Raw genomic sequence first — 18,784 nt, forward strand, 5'->3', positions numbered from 1 at the left:
TCATAGCGGTACAGTTTACTGGGTCATGAGGTGGTGCTATGTGCAGTTGTACATGGTAAAATAGCATATTGTAGATTATTGTGTACACCTGGCACCCGCTTGGGAGCTACTTTGTGATTGGGGTCTACTGAGAGGCCTCTGAAGCGGTGGAGGGATCTGCCAGCCACTTAGACCAGACTTTGCTATATTTGTTGGGGCAGCCTCTGTTGTCATATGTGTCTTTATACAGAGGTAAGCTATTGTTAATTAATTGTTTCCACAGGGAGAGAGGAGGAGGGGGTTGGTTTGCGCCAACTAAGGGCTATAGCTTTACGGGCATAGAACAGGAGCAATCCCGCCACCGTAGGAATTAGTTGTTCTACCAGGCCTAGTATGCAGATTGACATTGATGGTTGTAGTGGCACAGAGGTGATTTGTGTGCTAAAGTCCAATATCTCCCTCCAGTATCCAACAATTGCCGGACAGGTCCAGAAGATGTGGGTGAAGTCCCCAGGAGTCTCACCACATCTCCAACATCCGGGAGGGGAGTCGGGGTTCATTTTGTGTAGTCTGTGAGGGGTAAAATATGCCCAATGGACTATCTTGAATTGGATCAGGCGATCTCTCATAGAGACCAGGGAGCTAAATGGGAAATCCCATATGTCATCCCAGTCATCGTTGTCAAAATTGGGGATGTCATGGGACCATTTAGATCTTAGCTTTTCCATAGTCGGGAGGGAGGTGACAGTCAGGTGTGAATATAATTGAGAAGTGGGTTTTTTCGCACAATCTGATCTAAGAAGGTCCTCCAGTGAAGATTGGACTAGTTGAGGAGGGGAGTTGGAGAATTGGTGACTGAAGGCATGGGAGAGTTGAAGGAATCGGAAAAAATAGGACTGTGGTATATTAACATCGGAGTTTAGTTTGGAGAGCGGGACTAGGGATTGATTGGAGATAATCTGTGCCACCGTTTTAATGTTAAATTTGGTCCAGGCATGAGGCTCAGGTAGTTTATAGATGTGCTCCAGGGTTGGGTTTATCCAAAGGAGAGCATTGGGTGAGATTGCCTGTTGAGGGTATTTTTCTAATTTGAGACCTGCCCCCCACGCACGCAGTGTGGTGTGCATGGAGGGTGTCAGTGGATAAGGGGCTCGAGGGCCTCGAAAAAGCAAAAATTTGAGCGCCTCTAGGGATCCCAGCACTGCCGTCTTGACCTGGGTAGCTGGGTTGGAGGTGTCCGGATTGAGCCACCAAGCAGCTGTTACTAGCTGGGCGGCCAGATAGTACTTGTATAGATCCGGACACGCCAAGCCACCTTGGGAGGTCGGGCGTATCAGTGTTGACCAGCTGTATCTGGGGGATTGGGACCCCCATAGGAAAGAGGTGAGGAGGCGATGTAGTCGTATGAAAAAGGATTTAGGAAACCACTGTGGAGAGTGGCGAAATAAGTATGTAAATTTGGGGAGTATTTTCATTTTAAACAAATTAATACGTCCCAACAGTGAAAGAGGCAACGATTCCCACGCCTTCAGCCGTTGCCGAGTCTCCTGAACCACCGGGGACAAGTTGAGGGGTAAGAACTCAGAAGCCTGCCTGGAGACCACCACCCCTAAGTATTTCAAATTCTCGACCCATTGTAGAGGGATGTCCATGGGAGCTGTGTCACGGGCTGCAGGATCCACGGGGAACAGGAGAGATTTTGTCCGTTTACCCTGAGGCCCGTGACAGAGGAGAAGGAGTTGAGGACCTGTAGGGCTCCCTCGAGTGATGGACCCGCGTCATTGAGGAAGAGTAGGAGGTCATCCGCATACAGGGCGACCCTCTCCTCCAGCCAGCCAACCCGCAGTCCCCTAATGTGAGGAGAGGTGCGAAGGGCCTCCGCAAGTGGCTCCATCGCGATGGCAAATAAGGCCGGAGAGAGAGAGGGCAGCCCTGCCGCGTGCCCCTGGATAGATGGAAGGACTGTGACAGGCCCCCTCCCAGCTTAATAGCCGAGGTGGGGTCACGGTAGAGGACCTTCATCCATTCAATGAAGATCAGGGGGAACCCCATCCTGCGGAGGACCTCCCAGAGAAAAGGCCACTCGACCGTGTCAAAGGCCTTCTCAATGTCCAGGGAGGCCACCACTCTAGATCCTTCATTGAGATGTTGTGCGTGTATGTTGGTGAACAGACGCCTCAAGTTAACGTCTGTCGCTCTATTGGCCATGAAACCAGTCTGGTCAGTCTCAATGATAGATGGTAGTAGGGGCTGTAGTCTCGTGGTTAGTAATTTGGTGAGGATCTTGAAGTCTGTATTAAGTAGGGCGATTGGTCTGTAGGAGGCACAGGATGTGGGGTCTTTAGACACTTTATGGATGAGAATGACATGGGCATGGCCCATGGAAGCTGGGAGGGCACCATCAGTCAAACATTGGGAATAGAGCTGGGCCAATTTGGGGGCCAATAGGTCCCCATGAGTTTTGTAGAACTCAATGGGTAGTCCATCTGGGCCCGGAGACTTTCCCGCGGGAAAGGACCTAATCGCTTTCAGTACCTCCTCCGGGGTAATCGGCCTCACTAGGGATTCTCTACCCTTCAGACAACCATCCAAGTGCCAAGGGGTCCAGCCAAGGTGCGAGGTCCTGCGGCTGGAAGTCCGATGGTAGCACTGAAGTATAGAGAGAGCTGTAGTACTGACGGAAGGCTTCAAGTATGTCTGGCAGGGAAGAGGCCGACCCTCCCGAAGGGGACACCACACTAGAGATCACCGTCAGGGGTCTGTCATGTTGTGCCAGCATCGCCGTTGCGGTCTCCTTGTTCAAAAAACCGTTGTTTGTTGCGGTAAAGGTCAAGTCTGGTAACTTCGGTGAGGTGGAGGTGTAGCTCACGTTTCGTCGCATTGAGGGAGTCAAAGTGTGCGTCAGTGGGGTCAGCTGCATAGATGTCTGATTGGGATTGCGCAGTGGTCTGTAGGGCAGTAGTGGTAGCCGCTTGTTCTCTCCGGATCCCAGCAATAGAAGAAATGTATTGCCCTCTGGTAAAAGCCTTAAAGGCATCCCAGGTCACCGCTGTGGAGGAGGATCCGTATTAAGATCCCAGTATTCCACTAAGCGTGGTGGAATGGTGTCTGCCAGGTCAGCATGAGAGATCCAATAGGTCCCCAGGCGCCAAAGGGAGGAGGAACGGGAGGACGGGGAGCGAACGGTAAGGAGTAGGGGGCAGTGATCTGAGAGTCCGCTGGGCAAGTATGAGGCATCAAGTACATCTGTCAGCATAGTCGGGTTGGCAAAGGCGAGATCGATGCAGGAGGAAGTTTTATGCGTATTGGAGAAACAGGAGTATGCTCTGGTCGTGGGATGTTTCCATCTCCACACCTCAGATACACTTAGCGCCTCTGCCCATGAGAGCAAGTCAGTAGAGAATTGTTTGGGGTAGGGGGGGTAGGTCTGTCCAGGTCCGGGGCCAGACTGGCGTTGAAATCACCCATTAATAACAGTCTAGTAGGGCAGTATGGAGTGATTTTCTCTAGAATGGTGTATAAGGTGGAGGAGGAAAAAGGAGGGGGGATGTATACACCTACTACAATATACCGGACACCCCAGACAATGAACACTATTAGTACATATTTACCCTTGGGGTCAGTGTGCACATGTTCCATTACACATGGAAAGGATTTACTAATCAGGATTGTGACCCCTCTGGCATATGTGGAATAGGAAGCATGGAAGGCTCTCTGGATCCATGGCTTTTTCAGCGCCAGTAGTTTGCTGCCCATAAGGTGCATTTCCTGTAAAATTACTATATGCGGGGAGTGCAATTTGAGGTACTTGAAGAATACCGCTCTCTTAATTTAGAATTGAGCCCCCGGACATTCCAGGACAGCGCACTGAAGGTGGGGGCGTCACGTCCTGTCATTGTGTGGAGGACTGGCGGGGGAAGAAAGGAGGAGTGAAGCAGGTGCACGTGCACAGCTCAGGAGCAGCAAGGACCCAGGGAGCCTGTACCAGGTGGAATCATGACCTATGGAAGACCAAATAGACAAACGAACATGAATAGATATAACACTGATAAACAATACCCGTGATGACACTGAGGTGTCAAACCTGCCCTCATCTGATGACATCCCCAGAAAATTTGGGGAGTGATCAGATCTGGCCTATACCCAAAACTCAAAAACAGTAAACCCTTAAACTTTAATTAGCAACAGTTCAGTGTTGTGTTCCAACACTTGTGGAAGCTCTTAGGTAGGGGAAGCAGGTTCCAGACAGTAGCACAGTCAAAAAAAAAAAAAAAGGGAAAAGAGGAAAAACAAAATTGGTGGTTGCCGTTGGAGCTCCGCAGACAGAAGCGGATGGTAGTCTGTGTAACAAAAGGCGTTGAACAACCAATTGAGGTAATGGTGAATTAGAGCAGTGAGAAAAGACCTAGGGATGGATGGTGCATAATACTGTGAGTCAACATGGGACAGGAGGTAGTCCTGTTCAGGGGGATTGTGATAGTTAGCTGCTCCCAGTATGTTGTAATCAACTATGGTTCCATGGTAGTATGTTGTCAGCGGGTATCTAGCCATGCAGCAGCAGCCTCCAGGGTGTCGAAGAAACGCGTGTTGTCACCATCAGTGATACGCAGCCTGCTGTGATATATAACAGACCAAAGCGTATTCCCCTTTCTCGGAGCCGACGTCTCACATCTGTAAAGGACTTGCGGCGTTGCTGTACTTCCTGAGAGAAGTCCGGGAAAAAGAGCAGTTTGGTATTTTCCTATTTAATTTCAGGCATGGCGCGCGCTGCTGCCAGAATGCGATCCCGGTCGCAGTAATTTAATAGCCGCAGCAGGAAGGGGCGAGGAGGGGCCCCTGGTCTTGGAGGGAGCGGTAGGACCCTGTGGGCTCTTTCCACCACGAAGGTGGGAGGCATATCACCCAGGCTGAACAGAGTGGACAGTAGTTGTTCAGTAAACTCAGCTGGTCTGGGACCCTCAGCTCTCTCAGGTAATCCAAGTATGCGAATGTTATGCAGTTCTCAGTGTCTATAGCACGCTCCTGGAGCGCCTTCACTTGGAGCTGCAGGGCCCTCGCCTCCCCAGAATCTGCCCGGACTGTATCCTCCACCGTGGAGACTCTGTCCTCCACCTCTGCGATGCTGGACCGGAATTTGTCCATATCCTGACGGATGAGGCCGACATCTATGGTCAGGAAGTCGATTTTAGTTGTCAGAGTTTCCTTGCACGCTGTAATGGCCGCCAGGATTTCCGCCCCCGTGGGGGCCACTGCCGCCCCCGGCTCCGCGTCCACCTGCGAATTCACTGCCAGTGGCAGTGGGCCGCCTCGTAGAGGATTTGGTCGCCGGTGGGGGGGTACGAGAGGCCTTCGGACCAGATTTTGTGTAGCGAGGTCCACGATGAAGGAGGTTCCTAGGGGGCCTGTGGGTAGGTATTGGGGTCCACGGGGTAGGATGGAGGATGTAAAGGTGCTGACGGGGGCAAATCGCCAGTGGGGCACGTCCACCCCTGCACAGATTATCCACTCCCCAGCTGCAGTATGATTCAATCTTTCCCCCACAGGGATGCTAGCAGGAGGGGAGGAGGAAAGGATGGCCGGATCACAGTGCCCAGGCTGGGAGGATGTTACTGGCTTTATAGGCCCCAAAATGGTGATGGGCTGCAGGTGTGGGGAATCAGCCTTCAGGGATCTTCAGGCGGCCCTCCGATGGCGCTCTCCCGGACTATCCCCTCTGAAGGATCTGACCCAGGTGGATGAGGATGGGGCTGCCGCTCGTCCGTCGGATAGCGGTACTCGAGTGTGAAGGATGCAGGCTGCCTTATAGGCTGCAAGAGGGCGGCGGGCCAAGACTGCGGAGAGCCTGGCTCCGGGGATCCTCAGGCGGCCCTCCGATGGCTCACCCTGAGTCCGCCCTCACCGGAGAAGCTGCTCCAGGCGGGTGATGACGATGCCGCCGCTCGTCCCGTGGATCGGGGCACCCGAGCGCGGAGGATGTATGTGGCCTCGTAGGCCGCAAGATGGCAGCGGGTCTCTGCTGTGTGGAGCCGGCCGCGGGCTGTGTATCAACACCACCGGCCGGCCGGGATCCACAATTTGGGCTGGGATTGATGCAGGGGGTGCCCAGGAAACTATAGGGCTGATCTGGAGTCTCACCGGAATGTTCACTGCTGAGGATGGCTGTAGATTGAGTCAGGATGTGCAGAGCTCCACAGCAGCACATCTGGCTTGTCTCACACGCCCCGTGCTGTTTTGCTGGGGCACAGATGATGGCACAGGGATGGCAGTGCTATATTGCTGGGGCACAGATGATGGCACAGGTATAGCAGTGTTGTATTGCTGGGGCACAGATGATGACAAAGGGATGACAGTGCTGTATTGCTGGGGCACCTAGAGTTCAACTTTAAAATTTTAGGTGTTGCTCAGATGAGACTCAAATGTGGTTAGTGTGAGTCAGAGGGGCGTTTGGAGCCTGACAAGCAGACACCAGGTCATAACAAAGTTTCAAAAGCTGGCTAAATAGTATAGTAGTGGTTAAAGGTGCATTGGATTGAATCCAGCCAGATACTGGCATATCATTTTAAACAGTTCCATTCTTTTGATTAAAAAAAAAAAAAAAAAAAAAAAAAAAAAAGCATGGGCATGGCCGGGGTGTCAACAAAGTGAGACATGCAAGCAGAGAGCTCTGTGCTGATCCTTTTATGTTCCCGGGCACAGCGGTGTTCAAAAATGGGTGGATGGTGTCTCCCTGCAGCCTGAAACCCTCGGTGACTGCCATTATGTCCGCAAAAGGGAAGTACAAGCCGCAGCAGGACCACAAGAGCAATAAGACTGGGAAGGGGCAGGTCACGTGCTCGCCCGGCACCATCTTGCCTTCACACGCGGGGAGTGCAGCATCTACCATGGAGTCTCCTGCTGCCTGTCCCTCGGACCTCGAGTCAGCTGTACCGGGGAGAGTGGGTCAGGAGCTGTTAGTGCTGGTGAGGTGGCTGCAGCCACCATCACCAAGCCCATACTGGATGCCATAGCTAGCTCTAAAGCAGATCTGATGCTCCGGATAAATTACCTTACATCTGAATGTACCTTAATCTGGCACGATATGGATAAATTCAGGGGCAGAATGAGTGAAGCGGAGGATTGTATAGGCACAGTGGAAGATGTGCAAGGCTTCCATGTGGCACAGCTGGCTAATCTGCTTTAGTTAAAACGCTGACTAATAAGGTGGAAGCTACAGAGAATAGGCAGAGAAGGAATAACATCCGTGTGGTGGGTTTACCAGAGGATGCAGAAGGGCCCCAACCTGCCATCTTTGCTGAACGGTTCTTTATGAAGCTGCTGGAGATGCCTGTAATGCCATCTACATATGAGGGGGAATGGGTTCACCGAGTTCCTATGTGGAATCGCCCCTCTGGCACACCACCTAGAGCCTTCTTGGTCAGATTCCTAAATTTTAGAGATGGGGACAACATACTGGTCGAAGGTAGAAAAAGGGAGGCATTAATCTTTGAAAAAAATCTGCGAAAGTGATGCTGTTTCCAGATTTCTCTGCAGAGACCCAGAAACTATGCCGTTCCTTTACTGGTGTCTGTCGCACACTCTGGGAGAAGAAAATCACCTATAGCAGGGATATGCACTTAGCGGACCTCCAGCTGTTGCAGAACTACAAGTCCCATGAGGCATAGCAAGACTCTGACAGCCACAAGCATGGCATCCGGAGGCAGAGGCATGATGGGACTTGTAGTTTTACAACAGCTGGGGGTCCGCTAATTGCATATCCCTGACCTATAGCATGCTTTATCTTAGCCGGCTGAAGGTCCTTCATCAAGGTATTGTTCATTTTATGATACTCCTCTGGAAGCAAGTGATTGGATTGACACCTTGTGATCCCCCGTGGAGTCCTAACCGTGGAGTTTTTTTTTCCAGTTTTGCTGATTTGTTTTTTAGCATGATGTTGTTTACTAGTTGTTATCCTGCGATTCAGTCCCTTTACCCGATCCAGTATGGAGTTATGTTATTTCACTGACAGATTGCACATCGAGGTGGGTGTAGGGAAGACCTGGTCTGTTTCAGTCCTGCTCACAGCTTCTTGAAGATGTGCGGACTGGATCTACTTCAGAACTGTTGCAGAACTTTAAGGCACTTTTTTTGGGGACACGTTCGCAGTATTAGAACTTGTTAAAGGGGTTGTAAACCTATATGTTTTTTCACCTTAATGCATCCTATGCATTAAGGCGAAAAAACACCTGACAGTGACCCTGGAACTTGACCCATGGGGACGCGCTGTCTCTCTGCCCGGGGTTCTCGGCTCTTGATTGGATAGATTGATAGCGGCGCAGCCATTGGCTCACGCTACTGCCAATCAAATCCAATGAAGCGGGCGCTGGGGGTGGGGCCAGGTCCCGTATTCGGCCTCTATGGACGCCGAATGCTGGACTCGGTAGCGCGCGCGGTAATCCCCCGGGAGAGCGCTTCTCCCAGGTGGTTATCTAATGTGGGGAGGAGCCGCAAGAGCTGCCGGGGGACCCCAGAAGAGCAGGTTCGAGGCCACTCTGTGCAAAACAAACTGCACAGTGCGGGGTAAGCATGATATGTTTGTCATTTAAAAAAAAAAAAAAAAAAAGAACCCTTACAATCTCTTTAAGGGCTGCAGCTGCATGTGCAGTTTAGAGTTTAGTTCACACAGCAGAATGGGTTAATGTTTATAGGGTGGGATTATTTTTCTAGAACTGTGCAATCGTCTATTTTTTCAAGCAATGTAATTATTTTCATGATCCGTTCCCTGGCTGTTGGAGGTGGGTAGGTGTTCATCTTTTCTGGAGGGGGGTGGCTTTTCATTTCAACTTACCTGATGGTGAATGCACTGCTTAATGTGATTTCCTGGAACATCAGGGGGTTAAATAACAAATTTAGAAGGGCACTGATGTTTAAGTATCTGAAACCTTTGCAACCTCATGTGGAATTTTTGCAAGAGTAACACATGGATTGTGGTATGATACTTTCCTTGCATCGCCCCTGGATTTCTAAAGCATTTTATGCTACCTATTCTACTTATGCCAAGGGGGCTGCTTTCTTGATTAGCAAGGCTGTGCCTAGTACGATTCATCATGTCTTTTCTGATCCAGGAGGAAGGTATCTAATAGTAGTTGCTGATATTTACACTTGTAAACCGGTATTGGTTAATGTTTATTCTCCACCACCATTCCAGGTAAAGTTACTATATTATTTGCTTAGTAAACTGGCTCCTTTCATGCTCCTCCTTCTCCTAATGGCGGGGGACTTCAATGCCATTCTGGACTTTGTGTTGGATTCTTCTAACCCCACTAGGGCCCCATCATCTGAGCTTTTGATGTGGGCTGAGTCTGCCTCTCTGACCGCGTTGTGGCGATGTAAGAATCCAATGCTGCAAAGTTATTCACATTTGTCCAAAACCCATAAATCTTCTTCTAGAATTGACCTGCCATTTGACAACACTCAGCTATTACAGTTTGTGGACAGGGTAGGTTACTTACCCGGGGGACTTTCGTATCACACCCCCTTATCTGTTACGCTTGGGTTCCCGTCAAGAGGTAGGGTTGGAGGCAGTAACTGCGCAGGTCGCGCCAGAATTTAATAGGTATTGGGAGGAAAATGCTGATACAACACCACCTCTGTTGGTGTGGGACGCCTTTAAGGCATGCATGCGGGGTCACTATATCTCTGCCATAAAGAGTGCATGGGTAGAGCACAATGCTGTGCTGCAGGTATTACAGACGCGGGCATGTGAATGTGCTGACATCCATGCTTCTGTAAATCATAACATGTATTGGGGTTTACTGGAAGCACATAGAATGTTGACCTTACACCTTTCCAACTTGACATAGACTAACTTAGTTAAGAGGGCGGAGACATTGTTTAATCCAGGAGACAAGAATGGTAAGCTATTCGCTATTCTGGTCGCAGATCAGAAGGCTCAGACTAATATTCCTTGTATTAAAAATGAGCAGGGAGTTCTAGTTAAGGACCCTTCGGACATCATGAACACATTTTGTGCAGTTTTATTCAGAACTATACCCACAGATGTGGAGTTAGAGCAGTTGTTAGCTCCCTTTATCCATGCCCACTTTGTTGGATGAGGATAAGAATATGTTAGAGGTGGACATTATGGAAGAAGAGATTGAGGTGGCCATTAGAGGGGTCCCTCCACACACAGCTCCCGGACCTGATGGGTTCACCATTGAGTGGCATGGACAACATTTTACCCAACTGGTTCCCAGACTCAAGTCCCTCTTCCACTACTGTTTAGATAATTGGGTACTTCCTTCATCTTTTGCTAGAGGCTCATGTAATATTACTTCCTAAGCCCGGTAAGGACCCGTTAGACATTGATCAGACGGGATTTATGCCGGGGAAGTCCACTGACACGAATTTGAGAAGACTAGAAGACTGTTCACACATCTACAAACGAAATATGAGCAGTCTGGGAGAAGGGTTGTGCTTTCTCTAGATATGGAGAAAGCATTTGACTCTGTAGATTGGAAATTCATGGCTGCTGTGCTGGGTAGAATGGGATTCGGGCCTAAGTTCTTAATGTGGATTTCTTTATTATATAGCAGTCCGGTGGCGGCGTTGTGCAACGTTGGAATTTTTCTCCGTGCGTAGGGGCACAAGATAAGGGTTCCGCTGTCTCCCTCCCTGTTTGCTTTGATGATTGAGCCTTTAGCAATAGCTCTGCGGGCTTCTCCGAAGGTTCGTTCACTAGAGATTGGGGGCATTCGTGAATGCACTGCTCTCTATGCGGATGACCGGTTACTTTTTTTTTTCAAGATCCAAGCCCCTCCTTACGAGCGTTTTTTGACATATTGACAACGGTTGCACGGTTTTCCGGTCTCAAAGTCAATTGGACCAAGTAGAGTGTGAGGCTCAGGCGTTTGCTGATTCTAACATCCCGATTGTCTGGGTACCCACATTTAAATATCTGGGTATTCAGATATCACCTAGAGTGGTGGATTGTTTGACAATTTACTACCCTTAATTCCCACAGGTAAATGCAGATTGGAGGCCTGGAGAAATTTACTTTTGTCATTAATTGGAAAGGCGAACCTTCTCAAAATGAAAATATTACCGTTATTTTTATATTTTCTTCAAAACTCCCTGATATGGGTTCCACGGACCTACTTCAAATGTATTGATAGTCTATTTAGCACGTTTTTGTGGGCCCTAGTCGCATCCTGGGATTGGTATCCGCACCTTACAAGAACCAATGGGTCAGGGGGGTTTGGCACTGCCGAACCTTTATAAATACTTCCTTGTAGGACAAATGGTGTTTACTAGGCCTTGGCTTTTGAGGGATGAGGGGGATGCTGCCACAGTTCTAGAGGCAGCGATCTTCGGATCGTATGAGGGTTTGGCTAACCTAATTCATAGAGGTTCCAAGGTGCAGTCTTTAACAGGATCTATGAAAGTGACAATTAGGGCATGGGATAGAGTGCAAGACCTCATGGCTCCTGGAATAAAATTTATCTCTCTGTCTACTCCATTGTGGTTTAACCACAAACTACAGCATTTTAGTAGCATTCCTGATCCGGTCATATGGACCGGAGACGGAATTAAAAGGCTGCAGGATGTGGTAGAAGAGGGGAGGGTTATGTATTTTTAAACGACACAAGGCCAGATATCAGCTGCCAAATTGGTATCTGTTTCAATATCTGCAGCTGAGACATGCTTTTCTGTCTCAGTTTGGCTCTGATGACCTGGATCTTCCGTCATCTGCATTGTAACTGCTACTGCATGATGATTCCCTGGTTAAGCCTTGTCAACGATGTATGCAGACTTGTTCGCTGTAAGGCCAAAGGCTCAGACCAAGTGTAGGGAGGCTTGGATGTAGCTCATCCCGAATTTCCAGAGAGAAGACTGGGACGATATATATGAGAGGCTCCATTTAAGGTCCTGGTATCGGTAAAAGATTGCCTTATACAGTTCAAAATAGTTCATAAGATTTATTATACCCAGCGCGGCTGGCTACGATTTATGGCTAATTTTGACCACATTTTTTGGTTGGAGGTCCTGCATATGCTGCTGGAACTCCTGTTGGTGCCGGTTCCTTTGACCATTCCGGTCTGTTTGCTGGGTTGGTTGAGGAATTGGTACCATGGGGGGCTCAAAGGACGTTTTTGTCTATTACATTATTTTATGCACATTGTTTTATATTGGAAAAAACCTGAGACTCCGTCGCTTGCATTTTGGAAGGGTATGGTTATCATTGCCATTCTACAAAGCAACACATGCGGCTCTGGGTTGTCAACACAAATTTGATAAGGTTTGGCAGGGGTGGTTGACAGATTTGTTTACTGTCGGCTGAGGTGTTATCTGGCTCTTGATGAGGGTTGGACTTAACCTAATTTGTAGCAATTACACCTGGTTGATAATGTAGGTGGTGAATTGGAGATTGCCTTCATTAAAATATTGATGGTAAGTGGGAATATCTTTATCCTACTGTTTGCACAAGGGGGTGGGGGGGAGGGACAACAGTCAGTCGTTTCTGTATAGTAACCTTTTTCGAGCCTGGGTATGCCCAATAGGCTCTGTGTTATATGTATTTCTTTTTTTTTTTCTTTTAAATGATAAAGAATTAAAAAAAAAAGCATACTCTTCAGCTAGTTTAATTTAAAAGCTTTCTCTTTACTTGCACTCATTTGGATGACTTCTCTTTTTCCTGTGTTCTATTTTAATTATAGGACTCCGATTTATCTGGGCAGCCTTCCACTGGAAAAAAAATTGGTCACCGCGGTGTCGATGCTTCAGGAGAGACCACTTATAAGAAGGTTAGAAAATAATGGAACATATAGTAATTGCAGATATGATTCAAAGCACACTATTTGATTTAATACGTGTCTAAAAGTCTATCTATGGTAAAAATTTTAATTAATCTATTTCCTTCCACACTGTAAACCTGATTTGTGAAGATATCACACATTTACTTCCTATAATTCTGTGACACATTGCCTGTGAGTAGGCATCGCTGTATCACACATTTCACAGAGCCGGTCTTTTGAACTACATAGGTGCTCAGAGAAGGCGTTAAATGAAGCACAGTTGCTACTGAAATCCTTGCTTGTAGACAACAAGGTACCGTGGGATATGTAGTCCTTAGAAAATGAAAGTAAACAGCAGAGGAGAAGCTGCAAAGCATCTGGTGAAGGCACCCTCCTCCAGGTTAAGGGCAGGTGGCCTTATATGGTTTGGGGTTGGTGGTGCATGCTTGTCTTCCACCACTCCCTCCCCCCTGACCCCCTTACCTAGCATGGCTGCATGCTCAGGTTAAGGGTCTGGTATAAATTTTTTGTGGGACCTTATGCAGTTTTATTTTGTGTGTGTGTAAAGTCCCCCCTTAAAAACACTTGATGTGGCTGGGGGAATTCTTCTGCTGTGCCTTTGTATTCTGATAGTGTGAAGATTTCTCCACTGTCAGAATACACTAATCAGTGCTGCAGGCAGAAAAATCTGACAGGGTTGTTGGGCTGAATTCAATCGGTAGAAAAACTACTGTACATCCACCCTGCAGCATTTCATTGCAGCAACTCAAAATGGTACTCAGTAGTTTGCATGGCCCCCACGAAAAGATGAGTATTTTTGGGGTGTCTTTGAATTCAGCCCTCTGTAGGTTGTTAATTTTTCATTTCTATCAAATTATGTGGCATCCTTTCATTCCTAACACATTACCCAGTCCATATCCATATAGATATCCAGCGTGATATTTTTCCCCATTGAGATCTGAGCAGTGTAGATTAGTATAATTACCTGGGTAGATAGGAAGACTCAAAGCTATTAAAATAGTCTAACAAATAAATCTATTAATAAACACTTCAGCCCCGGAAGATTTTACCCCCTTCCTGACCAGAGCATTTTTTTACAATTTGGCACTGCGTCGCTTTAACTGGTAATTGCGTGGTCATGTGATGCTGTACCCAAACAGAATTTGTGTCCATTTTTTTCCCACAAATAGAGCTTTCTTTTGGTGGTATTTGATCACCTCTGCGTTTTTTAATTTTTGTGCTATAAACAAAAAAAACGCGACAATTTTGAAAATAATTTTTTTTTACATTTTACTATAATAAATATCCCCAAAAATATTAAAAAAAAAAAAAATTTCTTTCTTTGGTTTACGCCAATATATATATTCTTCTACATATTCTTGGTAAAAAAATCACAATAAGCGTATATTGATTGGTTTGCGCAAAATTAAAGTGTCTGCAAACTATGGAAAATTTTTATGGCATTTTATTAATTTTTTTTACTAGTAATGGCGGCGATCTGTTATTTTTATCGATATCGCGGCGGACAGATTGGACACTTTTGACACATTTTTGGGACCATTGACATTTATACAGCAATCAGCGCTATAAAAATGCACTGGTTACTGTGTAAATGTCATTGGTAAGGAAGGGGTTAATACTAGGGGCGATCAAGGGGTTAAATATGTGTTTCCTCAATGTGTTCTAACTGTATGTGGATAGGACTGAGTAAGAGAGGAGGCATATCGTTGTTCCTATTTACTAGGAACAAACGACATGTCGCCTCTCCCCTGACAGCACAGGGATTTATGTGTTTACACGCACAAATCCCTGTTCTGGTGCTTGTGCACGCGATCGCGCCTCAGGTGGCTTTTAAAGGGCCGACGTACCCATACGTGATTTTGCGCACCCGTGCCACTTTGCCGATCGTATATCAGCATGAGCCATTCGGCAAGTGTTTAAAAGGATGACAAAATAACTGACATTACTAATTGCCAAACACCCCCCGGTAGAACATGCGAACGGACCGAAAGTTTGCGCGAACATTCCGAACATTGTTAAAGTCTATGGGACCCGAATGTGAAAAATCAAAAGTGCGAATTTTAAAAGCTAATGTGCAAGTTATTGTCCTAAAAAGTGTTTGGGGACCCGGGTCCTGCCCCAGGGGACACGTATCAATGCAAAAAAAAGTTTTCAAAACGGCCTTTTTTTTGAGAGCAGTGATTTTAGTAATGCTTAAAGTGAAAAAAAAAGTGAAATATTCCTTTAAATATCGTATCTGGGGGGGTGTCTATAGTATGCCTGTAAAGTGGCGCGTTTCCCGTGTTTAGAACAGTCCCTGCACAAAATTACATTTCTAAAGGAATTAAAGTCATTTAAAACTGCTTGCAGCTGTAATGTAATTATGTATACGGCAATATGGATGAAAATTATTGAAAAAAAAGGCATGGGTACCCCCCCCAGCCCATTACCAGGCCCTTTGGGTCTTGTATGGGTATTAAGGGGAACCCCGCACCCAAATTAAAAAAAGAAAAGACGTGGGGCCCCTAGGCCCTATATACTCTGAACAGCAGTATACAGGCGGTCCAAACAAGACCGGGACTGTAAGTTTGTTTGTAAGTTGAATCTGTTTGTAATTTGGAACAGGTACATTTTCTAAGTGTAGCTCCAGCCAAAAAAAATCAATTTTTAAGCTTTTTGGATAACATAGGGAAGTGTTATCACCCCTGTAACATTTGTTTTGCTGTCTGTCAGAAGATTTCACCTCACTTTCTGTCCCAATGACAATTGGATTTAGAAAATTTGCGGTTATTAGGGAAACAAGGATTGGTTATAAAGCATCAGTGGAGACACCTTTTTCCCATATTAACTTTTACTAGAGAGAATTTCCCTTCCTAGGGGTAGATTTCCTCTCACTTCCTGTTGTCTCCCTCCCTTTGTAAGTAGGAGTCGTTTGTAAGTCGGATGTTTGAAAGTAGGGGACCGCCTGTATATACTACACGGCCTGCCCTATATACTCTGGGCCTTATGTGCTGGTGGTACCAGAACACTGTAAGCCCTCAGTTAGTCTTGGTGGGCGCTGGAACGGGCCTTGCTGTGAAATATTAGATTTTAAAATTGTAATTACACGCCCCTGTTAAACAGGGGCAGAAAAATTGTAACTCCTCACAGATTCTGTTGAGTGCAGGAACGAGCCCTGCTGTGAAATATTAGGGCAAATATTGTAATTACATGCCTGTGTTAGACAGGGGCAGAAAAATTGGGCCTTAGTCGGTGGTGGTGGTGGCACAACACTGTAAAACCTCACAGATACTCTTGAGCGCAGGAACGGGCCCTGCTGTGAAATATTAGAGCAAATATTGTAATTACATGCTCCTGTTAAACAGGGGCAGAAAAATTAGGCCTTAGGCACTGGTGGTGGTGCCACAACACTGCAACCCCTCACATATACTCTAGTTGAGCGCAAGAACGAGCCCTGCTGCAAAATATTACAGCAAAAATTGTAATTGCACGCCCCTGTTAAACAGGGGCAGAAACATTGGGCCTTAGGCACTGGTGGTGGTGCCCTGAAACAAAAATGTTCTTAGAAGCTATCAACATGAACATTGAAGAGGAATAGGATAGTCACTCAGCATAACACGATAGTCACTCAGCATAGGCAGTCTTCAAGGGATCTCACATTCATAGAAAAATTAATCGGTTACATCAGCATCAGGTGCTTGGTAGCTGGTGATCCAAGACTGATTAATTTTTATGAAGGTGAGCTGATCAACTGAGTCTGTGGATAGGCGCACTCTGTGATCGGTTACAAAGCCTCCAGCAGCACTGAATGTGCATTCAGAAAGAACGCTGGATGCAGGACAGACCAGTAGCTCCCTCTGTTCTGCTTCAAGTGCCCTGTCCATTATTCCACAAAGCGTGTGCTCCAACAGGAAGACAAGAGGGACAGTATCACTGATGCATGCACTGACACTGCTCACCATTCTCGTGGCCTCCTCAGATGGTGACAGGACAGTGCATGCATCCTTGATCAGTAGCCACTGGCGTGGCGAAAAAAAGCCAAGCTCCCCTGACCCTGTCCTGGTGTCATACTTACACAGGTACTCATTGATGGCTCTCTGCTGCGTGTGCAGCCGCTGCAGCATTGCCAATGTTGAGTTCCACCTGGTGGGCATGTCACAAATCAGGCGGTTCTTGGGCAGGTTGCATTCCTTTTGAAGGTCAGCCAGCCAAGCACTGGCATTATATGACCAGCAGGAATGCCCAGACTTTCCTGGCCTGCCTCAGGAGATCCTGTAAACCCGGGTACCTGCACAGGAACCTCTGCACCACCAAATTAAGGACGTGAGCCAAACAGGGAACGTGGGTCAAGTGTTCCTGTCGGAGGGCAGAGAGGAGGCTGGTTCAATTGTCGCAAACCACCATTCCTGGCTGAAGCTGGCGTGGCATCAACCACCTCTGAGTCTGCCCCTGCAGAGCTGACAGAATCTCTGCCCCAGTGTGGCTCCTGTCCACTAAGCAAAGAACAAGATTCCTCAGAAAATGGGACTTTGAATGGACGCAAGGCAGTGATAGTATAAATTAGAACATTTATTGTGCAATCGATAAATTACAGCATAGAACACATGTAACTGATGATAAAAACATATCTAAGAGGAAAACCACCTGGAGAAAGGAAGGGAGCTCGCAAATGAATGTCTGACGTGTTTCAATTGTTTAGTGCAGATCTTCCTCAGGGACCTTGCGATTTGCACCACTCCAAATGCTGTAATTTCCAAACATAAAACTATTTCACAAGCAGCTGAAGAACAAGACACTCAAGTACTGGGAGTGAATTATCCATCCGGCTCAGACATCCTCCTGCGCATGTACCCAACACTGTGGTCGAACAGTTCGAGGGACGACTCCAGGCTAGGGAAGGAGTGACTGATGACATTGAGCCGATGGAATAGGCCACTTTGGCAGCTGCATTGGCAGGCAAATTACTCTGAGCCTGGGTGACAGAGGATGAGGACGGCTTAGTTATCCTCTCTACCTACTCTTCTGCATGTTGTGGATCAACACGCCCAGCTGCTGAAAAAAAGGACAAACGTGCCCCAAGTCCACGTGCTGAGGATGCACTGCGTCAATGACCAGCACTCTTGGCTATAGACACTGCTTGCCCTCTTTTAGTGGCCTGTGAGTGTCTGCCTCTCCTTGGTGGCCTTCCAGGCATGCTGTAAAATTTTATTAGCAAAACACCGCCTGAAGTTTACTAGAAAAAGTACATCATGTACACCAAATGGCCTGCCGTCAGATATAGGCTTGGCTAGACTAGAATGCAGTGGATATATATATGTAGGAGACTGTATATATATTTTATGCACTGCAGCTCACTGAATCGCCTGCCTGCCAGAAGTATATTAGAAACAGTACACCAGGAACGGCCTGCAGTGAGATATAGCTAAACTGTATGCAGTGGAGATATAGAGATATATATATATATATATATCTATATATATATATAGATATATATACACGAGACTGACTGTATACATACAGTTGCGCTCATAAGTTTACATACCCTGGCAGAATTTATGCTTTCTTGTCCATTTTTCAGAGAATATGAATGGTAGCACAAAAACATTTCTTTCACTCATGGTTGGTGTTTGGCTGAAGCCATTTATTACCGATCAACTGTGTTTACTCTTTTTAAATCATAATGACAACAGAAACTACCCAAATTACCCTGATCAAAGGTTTACATACCCTGGTGATTTTGGCCTGATAACATGCACACAAGTTGACACAAAAGGGTTTGAATGGCTAATAAAGGTAACCATCCTCACCTGTGATCTGTTTGCTTGTAATTAGTGTGTATAAAAGGTCAATGCATTTCTGAACTCCTGACAGACCCTTGTATCTTTCATCCAGTGCTGCACTAACGTTTCTGGAGTCATGGGAAAGGGAAAAGGAGAAAAAACACAAAAGTAAAGCGCATCTGAGTGCAGGTATTTATTGGTACAAAAGCATATAATCCACACTTACATCAAAGTAAAGGATAACAGGCTCCGGGA

The 18,784-nt window shown here is 46.9% G+C and overlaps 1 protein-coding gene across 7 annotated transcripts in view; it reads left to right on the forward strand.

Moving 5' to 3' along the window:
- The window catches only part of PIP5K1C (phosphatidylinositol-4-phosphate 5-kinase type 1 gamma), a 501,728-nt gene that overhangs the window by 75,210 nt on the left and 407,734 nt on the right, over positions 1 to 18,784 (forward strand). For all 7 annotated transcript variants that reach the window (XM_073594381.1, XM_073594347.1, XM_073594399.1 and 4 more), the window contains one exon: positions 12,672 to 12,758. In XM_073594381.1, coding sequence (XP_073450482.1) covers positions 12,672 to 12,758 — 87 coding nt within the window. The remainder of the gene's footprint in view (positions 1 to 12,671; positions 12,759 to 18,784) is intronic.

Source organism: Aquarana catesbeiana, linkage group LG01 (genome assembly GCF_042186555.1).
Source record: "Aquarana catesbeiana isolate 2022-GZ linkage group LG01, ASM4218655v1, whole genome shotgun sequence".
Taxonomy (NCBI): Eukaryota; Metazoa; Chordata; class Amphibia; order Anura; family Ranidae; genus Aquarana; species Aquarana catesbeiana.